General features: G+C 38.9%; 1 protein-coding gene across 11 annotated transcripts in view; it reads left to right on the top strand.

Moving 5' to 3' along the window:
* The window catches only part of LOC124803120 (protein-L-isoaspartate(D-aspartate) O-methyltransferase), a 52,638-nt gene that overhangs the window by 21,747 nt on the left and 14,012 nt on the right, over positions 1 to 16,879 (top strand). For 8 of the 11 annotated variants that reach the window (XM_047264282.1, XM_047264289.1, XM_047264283.1 and 5 more), the window contains exons 4-6: positions 1,270 to 1,495; positions 8,577 to 8,662; positions 11,418 to 11,590. In XM_047264282.1, coding sequence (XP_047120238.1) covers positions 1,270 to 1,495; positions 8,577 to 8,662; positions 11,418 to 11,590 — 485 coding nt within the window. Of the gene's footprint in view, positions 1 to 1,269; positions 1,496 to 8,576; positions 8,663 to 11,417; positions 11,591 to 12,162; positions 12,206 to 16,879 lie in introns of all 11 variants that reach the window. The other 3 variants (XM_047264287.1, XM_047264288.1, XM_047264286.1) reach the window with 1 other exon arrangement.

Here is a 16,879-nt window from a genome sequence, read left to right as displayed (position 1 = left end):
AATCAAAAATTGATCTAGTTCCTGAAAAATATGCTAAGAACCAGGCTATTTCAATTGGTCATGGGTGACCAGATCAGTAACATGGGGCATCTACAAAAGAAACTGCCTCAAGACCATCCTAGTCACAGTCTTGTGTAACATATTTAAGATTTGAGCCAACAGAATGCTAGAATCCGTATTTTTTAAACTTCTGCTGACATTGTGGTCCTAGTAATGAGAGGAACTTCTGTAGCAGCAATGGAACACATTATAATTAGTGAAAGTAGAACTCCAGGGATGCATTATTTTAAATGTAGACCAACATTCAACTTGTGTGAACCTGCTTTCATCATAACAACACAGATCAACCACCAATTGAAAATGTGTTTTAACAATAGCTTGCCTACACACAACACTCTCCTAAAATATTGTAAGTGTTACTTTGGGTAATACCCGAGCCTTCAAGCAACACCCTGACACAGTCAGCCTTTAACTCTTATGTATATCATAGCTGAGTTATCAATGGCTAAAAAGCACTTAAATATACTAGAGACTTCACATCTGACTGAACTGTCAGCTACAGTCCACCTTCCAGTACCTCTAACGTACCAACTGTCAGCTATATTGCTTTGCCTACTTAAAAGACAAGAAGCTTTGTTACCAATATTCCATAACTGCTGTCAGTACATGTGGATATAGGTGCGGCTGTTAGTTAAGAGACTCAGGACCTGAAGCTTACCGATCTGGGCTGGGGAGAAGCTTTGTATGAATGCTTTTGACTTGTAAAGTTTTAGGACATCTCTCCCAGAATAATGACAAATACTACACCCAGTTGATTCATTCATCTTTGCTTCATGTTGAAAGAATTGTAACAGGGTCTACACTGGCTATGCTACGCAAATGGTGTTTGTGCTCTCAGCTGAAAGGTTGTGTCTATGTTATTATAACTATGAAGTGTGTTGTACAGAACTGAAAGGTTGGAAATATCCTAGAAACGTGTTTCTTTTTTCACCCACCTTACAAAGTCGGTTGGAACATGAAATTGTACTTTGTGCTGTGATAAAAATTAACATGATTATGATAATTATTTGTTTAAAATTATGATATATTGTTATGTGATAGTAACTTTTGTTTCATATTACTTGTTTTGTACTATTATCATTGAAATGAGACTAATTCACTTGGAAACACCTACTGTAAATAAAGGAAATAATAAATTTGTAGTAGTTATTTATCTATGCAAGAATGTAACAAAAGTGTGCATTATCTTACAATATTTCTTTAATTTAGCATGCTCATGCCCTGGAACTCTTGAAAGATCACCTGAAAGAAGGTGAGAGAGCATTGGATGTTGGATCAGGCAGTGGTTATCTTACTGTCTGCATGGCACTCATGGTGGGTGAAACAGGACGAGCTGTTGGCATAGATCACATCCCGGAGTTAGTTGAATTTTCACGAAATAATGTTCGCTCTGACAAGCCAGAGCTGTTAGATTCTGGAAGAGTCAAACTGGTTGGTAAGTTTCTCATATTTTCCTTTCATTTGTTGGCCCTTCGGGTATACTCTAACTATTAATATTTGACCCTCATAAGTATCACTTAATGAAATGTTTGATCTGAAAGTGCTGTTGTTCTTATAAAATTCTGGTTCAGTGAGGCCGATCTGACAGTGTTGAATCACTGTTGAACTGGGAAAATGGGGCAACTGGCAATTCCTTATTAGCAGTCTGTTTTTTAGTGTAGTGTAGATGATTTGTACTTTTCTCTATGTGAAAATCTGGATAGTGAATGGACACACATGATAAATTGTGTAGGTCTGCTGAAATGCAGTTCCTACTTTGATGTATGATTGGTGCATGAGAGAAAGAACAAAATTTATGAGACTAGGAAATTATTTGAATTTGAGAGGGGGCTGCGTTTTTCTTTCTCCCCCCTTCCCCCTCCCCAAGAAAGTGTGAAGTGAATTGCTTAGTCATAAGGCAATAAAATATATAAGAGAGATTTACAGTAGCTAGAGCACCATTTGGCTTGAAAGGGCTTTCACAGGGTAACGAAAACAGGACAAGGAGAAATAAAGGAAATGTCAAATAGACATGAATGGGATTCAGTCAGAAAATAAGTAAATAGCCCAACGTGAATTCTGAGAAGGTGATTTCTGAGCTATGAGTATTTGTTACTGTAAGTGGCACATGAATTGCAGCATGATACTTTCCTTTGTCCAATCATTCATACTTCATGAATGAAAAGGATGGGAGGCTAGATTGCTACTCACCATAAAGTCAGACACAACGAAATGACTGTTGCACATTACAGCTTGTGGTCAGTGTCTTCTTCACCAAAGGAAACACATACACTTTCACACAAACAAGGACACCTCATGCACACACGACCATTACCACTGGAAGCTCCAACCGGAATACAGCTCTCGCGTAAATGGCCATTTGGAGTTGAACGAGGAAGGGGGAGGGATAGCAAGGTGCGGGTGTGGGGGAGAGGGGGCTGGGGGTGTGAGAGAGTACTGCCTTCTGGTGGGGTGTGCAGGAACTAGAAACTGCCAGGTGCACAGTTGGGAAGTGGAGTGTGGCAGAAAAAATGGGGAACAGAAAAGGAGAGGGGCACAGAAGGGGAAAGAATGGGCAGGTGCATTGTCAGAGGGCAGCACACACAGAGGGCAAGGGAATGTGAAAAGGGAGGAGGTGATAGCATGAGGGCGTGGAAACTATTCGGTAAAGGGTGTGGGGGCAGTTGGTTACCATAGGTTGTGGCCGGGATAGTTTCAGGAGCAGAGAACGTGTTGGAACTCTCATCTGTGCATTTCAGAAAAGCTGATGGTGGAGGGAAGGATCCAGATGGCACAGGTTGCGTAGTGGCCATTGGAATCAAGCATATTAAAAGCTGCATGTTGTCCCACAGGTTGATCTGCTTTGCTCTTTGCCACAGTTTAATGGTGGCAGTGCGTCCTGGTGGACAGCCAATTGGTGGTAGTCACACCAATACAAAAATCTGTGAAATGGGTGCAGTATTACTGATATACAACATGGCTGGTATCCTACCTGCAGTGTACCTCCTTGTCGAACCCCTCATAGCACCAGACTCTGCGTAATGGACCTTTTCAACTTGCCACATCCCCCAAAACTCTTTGCCAACACTCCAAATCCAGAGCACAAACAATCCCGCAACACTGTTCCTAACCTTTGCACCAAAATTCTCAGCCCCACAGAAGTTTCAGTTCCATCCAAAGGCCTCACCTTTAATCCTACACCCAGTTTCAGCCATTCTGGACTTGTCAAAGACCTACTCTCCTCCTCCCAATTCCTCAATTGAAACACTTCTTTGCTACCATCCCTCCAACCAAAGCCAACCCAATTCCAGCACTGAAACCTTCCTTTCCCAGCTCATACCACAATCCAACTGTAATCCTCCCCCACTCCCACCTAACCAACCCCCTGGTCACTTTCCAAGAATTCCTTGCCTCCAATTTGGCCTCACCATCCTTCCCCAGTTCCCTTCCTAGTAACACCAACCTTCAGCAAAGTAAAGGACAGCCACACAGTCTCAAAACATATACTGACCTATTCAACCTCCCTGCAGGCAAAGGCTCCACCACTGTTGGAATAAGTTGCAGTGACTACCAAGCAGAAGGCATCTTCCAATTGTCTGACTTGTCCACTTACAAACTCTGCCAGAGTGATCCCATCCCAGAAGTCCAACATAACTTCCAGTCTATGTTTAAAGCCATAGGATCTTCCCAGAATCTGTCCACTGAATCCATTTCCATCTTCAATCCTGCACTGCCCTGCAGACCCACCTTCCACATGCTCCCCAAAATTCACAAACCCAACAATCTTGGATGCCCCATTGTAGCTTGTTACTGTGCTCTCACTGAAAGGATTTCAGCTCTCATTGACCAACACCTCCCACCAGTTGCACATAATCTAACCTCCCATGTCAAAGATACCAACCATGTCCTTCACCAACTCTCCATCATCCCCACCCCTTTACCTCCTGTTCCCGTACTGGTCACTGTTGATGCCAGTTCTCTATATGCCAACATCCCTCATGCCCGTGGCCTTGCAGACATCCTTCAGACTCCAAACCCACTACCTCAGTCCTCATTCACCTAACAAACTTTATCCTAACATGTAACTACAATTCCATTGAAGAGAAAGTATACAAACAAAGCTGTGGTATAGCAGTCGGCACCCTTAAGGCACCCTCTTGTGACAGCCTGTTTATGAGTCTCCAAGAGGAAACCGTCCTAGCCTCCCAAAACCCCAGACCTCTGGTCTGGTTCAGGTTAATTGATGATATCTTCATGATCTGGGCTCAAGTCAAAGACATTTTATCCTTACTCCTTCACAACCTCAACACATTCTCTCCCATCCGCTTCACCTTGTCCTCCTCAATCCATTGTGCCACCTTCCTAGATGTTGACCTCCTCCTCTCTGATGGCGTCATCCTCACTTCTGTACACAAAACCCACCAACTAACAGTACCCAAATTTTGACAGCTGCCATCCTTCTGCATCAAAAAATTCCTCTCATACTGCCTTGCCCCTTTACCCAGGATCCTGAAGGTCTCACCAAGATCTTCACGGTCATGTACCGTCCCCTGGACTTAATGTGCAAAAAGATTTCCCATGCCATTTCTCCACACACCCTCAATTCTGCCACCAGCCATCAGAGCCAGCTACAAATGAGTGCTTCCTTTGTCACCCAGTATGACCCCGGAGTGGAATAACTGTAGGACACCAACCAACTGTCCAAGAGATTGGTTGGCCCCCACCAAACTGTGACCATTATTCAAATTAAACAATTTTAATATGGAAGAATGGGAATGCAGATCAGTAACAGTAAACAGATGATGTACTGTATGCCAGTGCTGTTGATTAGATGACGTAAACTGTTTGTTCTAAAGACCCATAGTGAGGTGATGATGGCCAAGGAGGTGGAAGATGACAGAAAAACAGAAACACGCAATACGTACTCATGTGAATAATGTATTCCTTCCACAGAGCTAAGTGAGATGGTCTTAAAGAGTGTGGAAAAACTAAAACAAAACGAAAGTTCACTTTGTCATTTACACATTAGTTAAAGTTCTGGCCTCAAACACTTAAATCTATACATACAATGTGCATGTGCTAATTCTTATGCTAATTTAACCAAGCATCACAAAACAACTATAGTATGAAAAGCTGATTTACACACATCACATTGCTGTGTAGCTGTGCCTAAGTCAGTATAGAATCCATGTGATATAGTAAGTGTATCAATAGGTTCTACTGAAACATTCTCATTGGAGTAGAACAAATTGGCCTCCAGTAAATCACTTAGGCTCCTGTAAACTGTATTTTACTAGTAGCTAAACCTTTTATGGTTGCTGGTGAAGCTACTGAAAGTGTGTATTCCTATAAGCTGACAACTTTCTGGACCAAAATATATGACTTCAGCCTTTATGAAGATTTTGTGAATTGAGCTGTTGGTGCAACATTTTCACTTCGTGTCATAATGGGATTACGCAGGGTAATACTGATTCTGTGACATGGAATTTATTAATCCATGCCAGGAAATTTGGTCTGCTGAATATGAAAATAATAATTTTTTTGTTGAATTGACTCTAATTCGTGAGGTAAAGGCATAGATTTATACTGGAAAGAGAAGACTTTTTAAAACTTTAAAATAAAAGTTATCAAATGATTTCAAAGAAGCGAAGTGCTATAAATGATACAAAGAATAATAAAATTAATCATAACAAGAAACAAATCAATAAGAAGTAAGAAAACCATTTTCTATGGGATTTTTTTTTTCGGCGTTTTTGGTCTGGGCAGTCTCTGTGCAAGTTCCAGGAGTAGTCTGCCATCATAAGGCGATCCCAATGATCTTTTCTCCATTATCTTGATGTCCTTGTTGAACCATACCCTTTGTTCATGGCTGTAATCGCCCAAGTTGTCAGGATATTTATCTAAGTGACTGTGCAAAAAATGCAATTTTATACTCATTAGCTCCTAGTTTTTGGAAATTCTGGAGTGTTTTGTTTACATTTCAGAGTATTCTTCGATTTGTAATTCCCCAAAAAAAATTTTAGAACTGTTATAAAGTTTGTCCATGCTTCCAATCCACCGTGAATCATGTAGTTTGTGAAATCATCATTGTTTATAAAAGTACAGACTTGTGGCCCACAATAAAATCCTGATTTTTACTTTTCTACACTGAGACCAGGAAATGATTGACAAATATATTTGAAGCAATCGCCATTCCTGTCTAAAGCTATAACAAACTGTTTTATAAGCCCAAGTTTAATATGTAATGGTGAAAGAATGATTTCTCCCTCGACTGATCAACAGTTCGTGAAGTGTTACCTTTTCCTATAGTCAGGTTCCTGGCTGCCAATCTGTAGTGCTCCAATGTTCATTTTTTGCACGACTGTCCCACAGACAAATAAAATGGGGTTATCTAGTGTATCCACATTACTGAGCCAATAAAAAATTCACCATTTTTAAATCTATACACACTGACCACTGCTGTTGGTAAAATGAAATTGTTACTAAAACAAGATTAACATTTTGATATTCTTCCTTAAAATTAGTTGGCCGAGCTATCGGGATCGAAGCTAATTTATTTTCATTATGCAGTAACATACATATAAACCTTTTTTAAAGCTATCTAGGAAAAGTGACCAGTCTTTGGTTGGTATATTATAAGACACATTTAATTTAAAAGTCCAGAAATATCACTACATTATACGATATCATTCGTCTCATTAGAATATGGAAGAATATCACGATCTCTAGTTTGATAGGCTGTTATTGATATGCCAGGCTGATGGCAATGTTTTTCTTTTAGTCTTGATGCCAGAAGCTCAGCTAATTTCTTACATAAATTTAAAACTCGAATAAAGTTGTTTAGTTTGCCCTGAGTAAAGCCTTGCAGTGTAGGACTGCATTCTTCAAATTCCCTTTAACCATTATGTTTACTCTGACTGTTTAACATTCCAACATCATCACAGTAATTGTCTGATAAGGAAGTAAATACCAGTATTGGCAAATCTTTACTATCCAGAATGAGATTTTCACTCTGCAGCGGAGTGTGCGCTGATATGAAACTTCCTGGCAGATTAAAACTATGTGCCGGACCGAGACTTGAACTCGGGACAGGGCGTGAGTCGTGCTTTGGTAGCTCAGGTGGTAGAGCACTTGCCCACGAAAGGCAAAGATCCCGAGTTCGGGTCTCGGTCCGGTACGTAGTTTTAACCTGCCCGGAAGTTTCAAATCTTTACTTTGCAAGATTGGTGGCTTAGCGGATTGTACGTTTGGGTAAATCCAAGAGTGCTTTTTTTTTTTTTTATCAATTTATACCTTTTACATTCATACCACAAAAGTGGCAATCGTCAAGGTGGTTTCTTGGCTCTGTCCATGTCATTGGTATTCCAAACAGAAGCCCTTTTCATCCTCTATCTTCAATATCAAAGTGACTTCACTTAAGTTTTACAAATGTTGTGTGGGACCCAACATTTATCTTGTTGTCAAAATTGTTTTACAAAATTCATTTATATTCTGTTGTTGCTTTTCTTGACAATATTTACCACATACGTAGCAGAAATGGTCAGGATTATTAACACATGACCTCTGTGAATAACTCATACTTTCTGTAACAAAAACGCCCAAACAGGACAGTTGCATGAAGTAACTGACACAGTATCATGTTTGAAGAAAAATTGTAAAGAACGACTAATGTGAGAAGCTTACCTGCACAAAATAACAACTGAATGGCAAACAACAAAAGCTCACCTGTGAAATGGCTGATTGTCGCGGCATTATCTGTGAGAAGCAGAAATAGTTAACGTAGTTTGTCAAATGCGTGCCATCTGATGGATTCCTATCATAGTCACCAAGACAAAGGCACTAGGCCACTTGAGTTCAGTTACCTTACTTCAAAAAAGGCACATTAATGAGGGTAGATTAGTAAACAACATGTATTTTTTATAGAACAGTTTATCATGAGAACCAGAGTCTATTCAAACAAAGTAATTTATAGGCTAAGTACTTCATCATCATATGTATCTAAATAGACTCCGTAAACTTATGCTACAGAAAAAATTTTTTTTATTGCTCTGTGTTACCAGAACAGCAAGCACTCAAACATTGGCAAAGAGCTGTGATCTGATGACAGTTTGGCTCCACTGATAGACTTCTAAATCAAGTTGTTTTAAATGTACCTTGCACATAGACATAAAAGGTTGGCTATCATTGTATATGTAAGAAACCATTCGGTCCCCATGAACACCACTTTTTATGAGAGGTTATGTTGTTTCAATATATCTTATCGGCAAAATTAAAATGGAGACATAAATTTGCTCATTAATGGCATCTGAAATATCATATGGTAGGCATGTAGATAATATATTTTGTATGTTGTCTGTATCGCATTTAAAAAGTTATACTTGTGGAAGTTGCGTAGTAAAAATTTATCCTGCACTATTCATTGTTCAGAATTCTGTGAAACAGATGTACTGGGAATTATTTTTGCTGCAGGAAGCATTTCTACTTTTTAACTGTATTCTGAAGTTTGTCTTTGATATGAATGTATCTTAATATTACAGTTGGTGATGGGCGTTTGGGATGGCCGGAGGATGCTCCATACAATGCTATCCATGTTGGTGCTGCTGCTGCAACATTGCCACAGGCTGTAAGTTTGGATTTTCCTTATTTTTGTCTCTGTTATGTTTGGAGCTATCATATATCCTATAAGTGCATTATTTCCTCGTATGTTGGTGAAGTGTACATTGACTCAGTATAAATTTAGCACTTAGATAAAGTGGTATCAGAGTGTATAAAGCATTGTGTGTGTGTGTGTGTGTGTGTGTGTGTGTGTAGGTTTTAATGTTTCCTGTGGCACATAGCAACCCCTTCATTGGTCTATTTGTGTGAATTAGCGTGTGGGCATGATCCAGTGGTAAACCAGCTGCCTGCATGAGATAACAGAAGAAAGGGAGAAAGAGGAACTGCACAGAAGATATGTTGTTTGTCTGCTAATGAGTATTCTTGCCTACTTCAGCAAAGTGCCCTAGTCTGATACCACAAACAATACAAAAATGTGCTTTAAGAGGAAGTATGTCAGTTAATTGTGTAAGTAATAATAGGGGACAAACCCTGCAGCAAATTGTTTTCTCGCTAGCTATAGATGCTCACTGACGCTCACACCAGGTAAAAGGCAAGTTCTAAATTTAGCCTTCATGTTTTTAAAATACAGCTGAACAAATCTGTGCGTCTGTCACTTAAAAAGGCAGTGTTGTTGTTTGAGCTGACCGGGGTGCATAGGGTGGTGTACTTTTTCATCTAAATGTCAATGTACTTGTGGCCTATAATTCTTGGAGACATTACTGTAAGACTCCACGAGAATACAAAAGCAGCTGCCGTGCGGTTAAAGGCGCTGCAGTCTGGAACCGCAAGACCACTACGGTCGCAGGTTCGAATCCTGCCTCGGGCATGGATGTTTGTGATGTCCTTAGGTTAGTTAGGTTTAACTAGTTCTAAGTTCTAGGGGACTAATAACCTCAGCAGTTGAGTCCCATAGTGCTCAGAGCTATTTGAACAAAAGCAGCTCTGTATTTTACCATTAGAGGGTAAGCAAACCAGGACATAAGCTTCATGGGTGCCTAGTCTATATAAATATGGCCCTAATAGTTCTATTAAGAAAAATGTTATCCATGAAATAAGATGTGACAGTTCTGGAACAACTTGTTTTTTAGTTGTCAAGTGTAGCTAAATACCCAAGTACTCCCCTAGTTTGCTGTCGATCAGCAGTGGTGCTATTTGAAAAGAAGCTTTTTTCCTCTCTTTCTTTCTTTTCAGTGGATGGCGCATAGGTGCAAGTGTGCTTATGCAGGAATTCTCAGGGAATAACATTTTACCTGTAAAAAAAAAAAAAGGGGGGGGGGGAATTTTAGGAATTTCGTAAAAACTGAGGGACTTCTGTATTTTTAACCTAGCATTGAAATTGAATTTTATAAAACACACATTTTAAAGTACTTAATATTTCAGCGTGTTTTCATTATATGAATATTATTCCATATAAATTACCGATGTTCAAAAACTACAGTTAAACTGCTGCTTATGGCTGATATATAGCTCAGTTGAGAGGAAAGAGAAGTCATTATTGTGGTATGCTGCCCATTCCCCTACTCGCCATTGATTTCCATTATTTTATCAGAAGCTTCTTGACACATTCTTCCTCATCAACGCCTGGATTTCTCAGGAAATTTTTGCCCAAGTTTGAGTAGCCACCCTGTTATGCATAATTCACAATTGTGAAGTGAGTTGTTTTTCTTATCTTCAACCTAGATTTTACATTATGGTAATATGTGGTTTCCTATTCTTTAAATTAGAAGCTTTTCTGTACACCAAATAAGATAAAAGACTATTATTTCTTATGGCCCTTGTATTTTTTTATTTATGTTTGTTTTTTGATGGTATGACTTGTTTATTGTAGTCTGTGCAAAAGCTTTTGTTCTTCAAATCATTGCATTCTTTTATAAAATCATAAATTGCTTGGGAAGAATGTATCTAAAAACAAAGATGATGTGACTTACCAAACGAGAGTGCTGGCAGGTCGATAGACACACAAACATACACAAAATGTCTGCTTGTGTCTGTGTATGTGCGGATGGATATGTGTGTGTGTGTGTGTGTGTGTGTGTGTGTGTGTGTGTGTGTGTGTGTGTGTGTGTTCGCGAGTGTATACCTGTCCTTTTTTCCCCCTAAGGTAAGTCTTTCGCTCCCGGGATTGGAATGACTCCTTACCCTTTCCCTTAAAACCCACATCCTTTCGTCTTTCCCTCTCCTTCCCTCTTTCCTGATGAAGCAACCGTTGGTTGCGGAAGCTTGAATTTTGTGTGTATGTTTGTGTGTCTATCGACCTGCCAGCACTTTCGTTTGGTAAGTCACATCATTTTTGTTTTTGGATATATTTTTCCCACGTGGAATGTTTCCCTCTATTATATTCATAAATTACTTGGGATAGATAATGCTGCAGATACCTGGTTTCACCTTCCTTAAAAGGAAGTAAATGCAAATAAGTTCTCCCTTAACTTCGCTGGAAATAATGGGGGACATTGAAACAACAGCTTCATATCTCATTTGTTAACTATTGAAATATAACATAAAACTTCCATCGCAATTTGGAAATAAGTGATATTCATAAATATAGTATTACTCTTTGTTAGAGTTGTTTGTAACTCGGTAATGATTGCATTATGTGGACACAAAAAGGGCTCATTTATGCAGCAATATAAAATTTGACTAAACAGGAAAAATACAAATTTTTATACCCCCAGAGAACTACTCGTGATGCTACAGATAAAATTTTTAATTAGAGATGCTAGCATGTGACACATAGAATTCACTGGCATGTTGACATTGTGTAAAAGAAATTTGTTTGGCAGCTAATAGACCAGCTGAAGCCAGGTGGTCGACTGGTAGTTCCTGTTGGGCCAGAAGGAGGAAACCAACAGTTGGAGCAGGTTGACAAGCTGCCAGATGGATCAGTACGGAGGACACCACTCATGGGTGTTGTCTATGTGCCACTCACGGACAAGGACCATCAGTGGCCTGGCAGGTAGGAAAGACTTATCTCATATATGCGTATATCCTTGAGTGTGAAACATGTCATTGCTGTTTCTCCAGTTTTTGTGTAAAATATATTGCAATAACCCTTTCTGTTCCTCCACCACCCTCATAATGGCTTATTTCTGTAACACATTCCAGTCATAATGATGTCTTAACAAAATCATCAGAGCTGTGATAATTAATGTTCCTTCTTCACCTTGTTCTCATCAAACCTGCAATTGGTGTTAATTTTGTTATAGTGAACTGTGAGTGGTAGAACATGTGTAACGAACTGTGAACGGTAGAAAATGGTGTACAAAAAATTATTAAGAGAGTAGAAGAAATTAATCTGCATTTTTCTGCACACAGCGCACGCACGTGCTTACACACACACACACACACACACACACACACACTCACACACACTGTTGAAGATTTAGTCTCCTGTGATTCGATTCTATCTGTGTTCCATCTCTTTAATCCTTGTTATCTGTACATACTGTGCTTATTTTAGCTGTGTAAGTATTTAACACAAGCACTCTTTCTTTTGCTTTTGGGCTCAAAATTACTGGCCACAAGCAGACGTCCAGTTACTGCAGGACGTGTCAGGCTGGAAAAAGCACTGGTGAGCATATTTGGGTGTGTGTGTGTTTTTATTCTCAGTTGGTGTTCGTGAAATCAGTCAGAAATCTAAAATTGATTTATCTTTGCATACATAAGCTTTTTTAGTACAAAACAAGAACAGAACACTACACTCACGAATAGTATTGAAATTAACACTCACATCAAATATTAAATGTTTCAATGATTATGATATTCCAAAGTAAATTTATCATTAAACTTTAGCGATCCATTATTGAGATGTTCTGTTTTTGCCTTTATGTAATGAACTTTTACAATACTTTTGGTTTAGTGCCTTGTACTGATTTTATTATGGATGGGGGTTATATTCAGTTCAAATACTTAGTTAAATACTTCAGTTTCTTATCAGTCATATTTGCGCAGAATACAGTAGGCGTACCTACCTGAGGAGATTACTCTTCAGTAACTAGTTTTGACATAAGGCTAAAAACTGCAACACAGTTGGTGAGTTCTCAGAGAGGAATGAGTTTAGGCCACATTTGACCTATACTGCATTCAAACAAACTGGAATGCGCAGAACAGTAAAACATTAGGTGCACAAAATCAGTGTGCTTAATGCTGTCACTACACCCAGTAACAGAAAATCTGACAGGCTATGTCGTAGCAACTGTTGGATGAGAATCACATTGTAGTGTTGCATCTGCACTGCCCACCAGTTTCTGTAAAAAGTGGAATCCAGGGAAAGAAATTTTGATCCATATAGATCCGAAAACATCGTACTTGTTCCTATTTACAGGTGTGAAATAACCAATGAAGTCTTTAGGTGACTGATCAAATTCAGATACGGGTATATATGTGAACAAAAGGGCAGTATTGTAATCATAACAATACGAAGAGCTTTAATTTGACTCAATAACTGCAATATATTGTGCATTAAACAGTTAAATTTTCGGAAACACAGCTGATGAATAACTTGTGCGTGAATTGTAGGATAAAATTTCCCTTATGTTGATTGTCAGGCTTCAATTTTAGCAAAGGATCAGATCTTGGAACAGTATGAAATGAATATCAGACTTTCAGGAAATGTGGGGTTAAGGTGAGCTAGAAAGAGAAGTGACAGTGGAGTATACGAGATGTCACCTGGCCTGTAGGGGGTAGGGTCGTGACACACAGCACCAGAGTATGAGCCAGTGGTTAGTCTTCAGATCAAGTAAATTACACAAGTGATATACATCTCACAAATCATAAACATCATTACCTATGTTAGGGATTTCATTACTCCCCGACTTATGTCCTGTTCAGATTGTGATGCACTTACATTGCTATTGTGTTCGATCTGTTTCATAATTTGTTAATAGTTCTGACTGGAATATCTTGTGGCATGGTCTGTGCACCATAGAGCAACACTTTTCCATCTCTCAGTGTGCAATATTTAGAAATCTTGGATATTGAAAGAACCCAACTTCTAAACGCAGGATAGATGACATATTTCTACACCGAAACATGAATTCCTCCTCCTCCCCCATTCCTCCCTGTTTTCTTTCGTGTCGAGAGTAACAATGTGTGGCCATACTTTTGTCGATTTTCAGATTTTTCAGGCAGAACATTATTTGAAACTGGAGTTATTTAAAAAAATAAATAAAAAATTAAAAGTGCACTTTGTGTGATGATTCACAATACCAGATAAAAGAATTGTTTGCAAGTCTTCTGGTCAACTTATTAAAAGTAACATTCGGCATTTTTTAAATGAAGAGTGTGGTTATAATCTCGAGCACTTGTGTTCAAACCACCAGGGAGGGGGGGGGGGGGGGGGGCGACCCCATCAAGTGTGCTGCCGCCCCCCCCCCCCCCCCCCACACACACACACACGGTCATAATTAACATTCTTCAGAAGAGTAAAATCACGTTATGATGGCATTTCCTGGATTCCAGTAGTTACCATCAAGCATTTAAATGTTGTTAACACCTTGGAAGGATTTTAGGAGAAGCGCATTTCACTTTTGGCCATCATTTTTATGAACCATTCTGGACAAATGTATGAATAGTTCCCCCAAGAAGCTTCCAGCTTGTCCTTCCTCAGGCTTTGTCCAGGCATGATCCACATCACTTCAGGCAGGGGGGTTACCTTCATAGTCCCGGATGTTATTGAATATAGCATATGTTACAATTCAGGAGTAAGTAAGAAACACGTATTCCTTTGTTTTCTCCAAAAAAATTCCTGCCCTGAGATACTGGCCTCCTAAGATGACACTGCGAACACCATTTCGAAGATGTGAATTTTGGAAAAAATTTAAAAATGCTGTATCTCTGGAACAGTTCTAGATATTTTGTTGTTTTATTATTATTATTATTATTATTTGAAAGATAATTGCTTTATGATTACAGAGAGATCCTCCACTTGGGCTTATCTGTCAAAGCCCTTTTACTATAGCATTCTGAACTTTTTTTTTATAATTTATGCATTTTATTTTTCCAAAAATACCAGTCCATACAATTTTGATTTTTTTCTGTGGGATGGTACCATATTAATATACGTTCCCTGAAAAAGAGAACTTCCACTTGTAAGTTGGACAGGTTTTATTTAAAAAAATATTTTTTTGTTTAGCTTCAAAGGGCAATGTATGTCTTCACTAAAGTTGTTTCTTACTAATTTCTTTGTTACAATGTTTATTTCTATTGTCTTTGTTGCAGTTATTTCTTATCACTTTCTTTGTTGCAGTTATTTCTTTTCACTTTCATTGTTGCATATATTTCTTACACTTTGTTGTAGTTTCTTGTCAGTTTCTTTGTTGTGGTTGTTCATTGCAGGTTTCTGTATTGTAGTTGTTCAGTGCTAATTTGTTTACTGAAGAGGCTTCTAAGAAATCTGAGAGCATCCAGTGAGTTCTATGTTTTCGTGAGGAATTTGCCAGTTGACACAGTTACAGTGTGTTTTGTGAAAAGGACTGTTTGAAATGTCTTCTGGCTGGGGTACAGGAGAGTGAAGTGTGCTGACTATTTGCATATTCATAAAAGAATGATATATAAGACAAACAAAAAAAAAAACAGGCTTTGTTCAGGTTGGGAATAAGTTTTCTCATTTGAAAACTGTTTCAAAGTGAAGATGTTTCCAGTGATGACTTTTTGTGTTCTAAATGTTTGACAGAATAACAATGATAGTATCTGAACAAGGTGAAGCCTCCTACAATGCAGGTGATGCAGATTTTACATCAATAGAGGAAGAATTAAGTACCCTGAATCAGTCACCTACAGAGGTGGGTGTTAGTCCTGTTAAGAAACCATTTGTGTGTGTACTGTGCGAATTTTGAACTTTGTGTGGTAACTTTGAAGAACTTACTGGAGCACATGACATATGACACCTTGGTTGGGTGTGTGAAGTCATTAGTGGTCTGTGACGTAAAGCGAGAGACTTGTTTGTTTCAAGAATGTGGTGACTGCCGTAGAAAGGCAGGACTGTCTTTACAGACACATGGCCTGGAAGACTCTGCAGAAATAACATATGCAATGTTGGAGGAAAATAAACGAATTAATAAGATTGTTGCCATTGACAATTTCATTGATGAACTTGGTAAATGGTCAGTGAAAGCAGTAACTCACCAGCATCTGAAGAAATTGCAACTACACATTGCAGAAGTGAAAGGGTGTGTACAGACTGAAGAACTGTGTTTAGTACTTCACTGTGATTTAGCTGAGAACTGGTCTGTTGATTCTCCCACAAGAAGTACAAGGGTATCATTGGAATAATGACCATGTGTCAATTTTTACAGGAGTGACATATTTTCAAAACAAGACCACAAGTGATGACACAGGACATGACTCAGCATGTGCTTTGCTAGCAATGTACAAAATTCTTTAACTGCAAACAGGGGCAGAGAAATCTTCATTATTTCTGGTGGTTCTTCTAGTCATTTAAAAAATTGTTACCAGCTGTTTGAATTGAGTAAGTTGCTTGTGCCCACTGAGTAGGTATACAGTGCTACTGGTCATGGGGAGGGGCCTTGTGATGGTGTAGATGGCCTGCTGAAGCACCATGCTACAAAACATAATCTTTCCAGACCAAAAGCAGCTGCGATTCAGAATGCTGAGGATTTTACACGAGTCATGAAATCTTACACATCCACAACTCTCATTCTTTTGTCCAAAGAGGAAATAGAATAATTCCATGAGCAGGAAAAGGAGAATGGTCCAAACAAAAAACTCCTGTGAAAGGAATTCAGAAGACACATTTTTGGAGTCAAAGTGATGGGTGAACTCATATTGTAAGACTTTAAAGAGTAAGAAAGAAGAAATTTTGTTCGTTCGGCCAACACCTCAAAAACAGCAGGATAACATTCAGATTCACAACCTGAGAAGGGGTATGTTTGTGGCGTGTGTGTATGACCGTGACTGGTGGATTGCAGAGATTATAGACACCAGTTATGAGTTAAACAAAATTGTAGTGAACTTTATGCTACCACGTGGACCAGTTGCTGGATATAGGTTTTCAGCTGAAGGACAGCAACAATGCCGTCAGTGCTCACTTCCTGTTCAATATGTTTTGAAGATTGTAAGTGCTCCAGTTCCTATTGTTTCAACAGGGAGGCATCACTCTACATCAAAGGAAGATACTGAAGCAGTGGAGCACATTTTTAGTTCATTGTCTGGTTAATTTCAGTACAAAACAGAGTGCGCAGAAGTTGTATACATTGAAACGTTTAAGTCTTTGGACCTTTCATAT

The sequence above is a fragment of the Schistocerca piceifrons genome, chromosome 6 (assembly GCF_021461385.2).
Source record: "Schistocerca piceifrons isolate TAMUIC-IGC-003096 chromosome 6, iqSchPice1.1, whole genome shotgun sequence".
NCBI lineage: Eukaryota > Metazoa > Arthropoda > Insecta > Orthoptera > Acrididae > Schistocerca > Schistocerca piceifrons.
The sequence above is the reverse complement of the archived record's forward strand: the minus strand, read 5'-3'. Positions and strand labels throughout refer to the sequence as shown.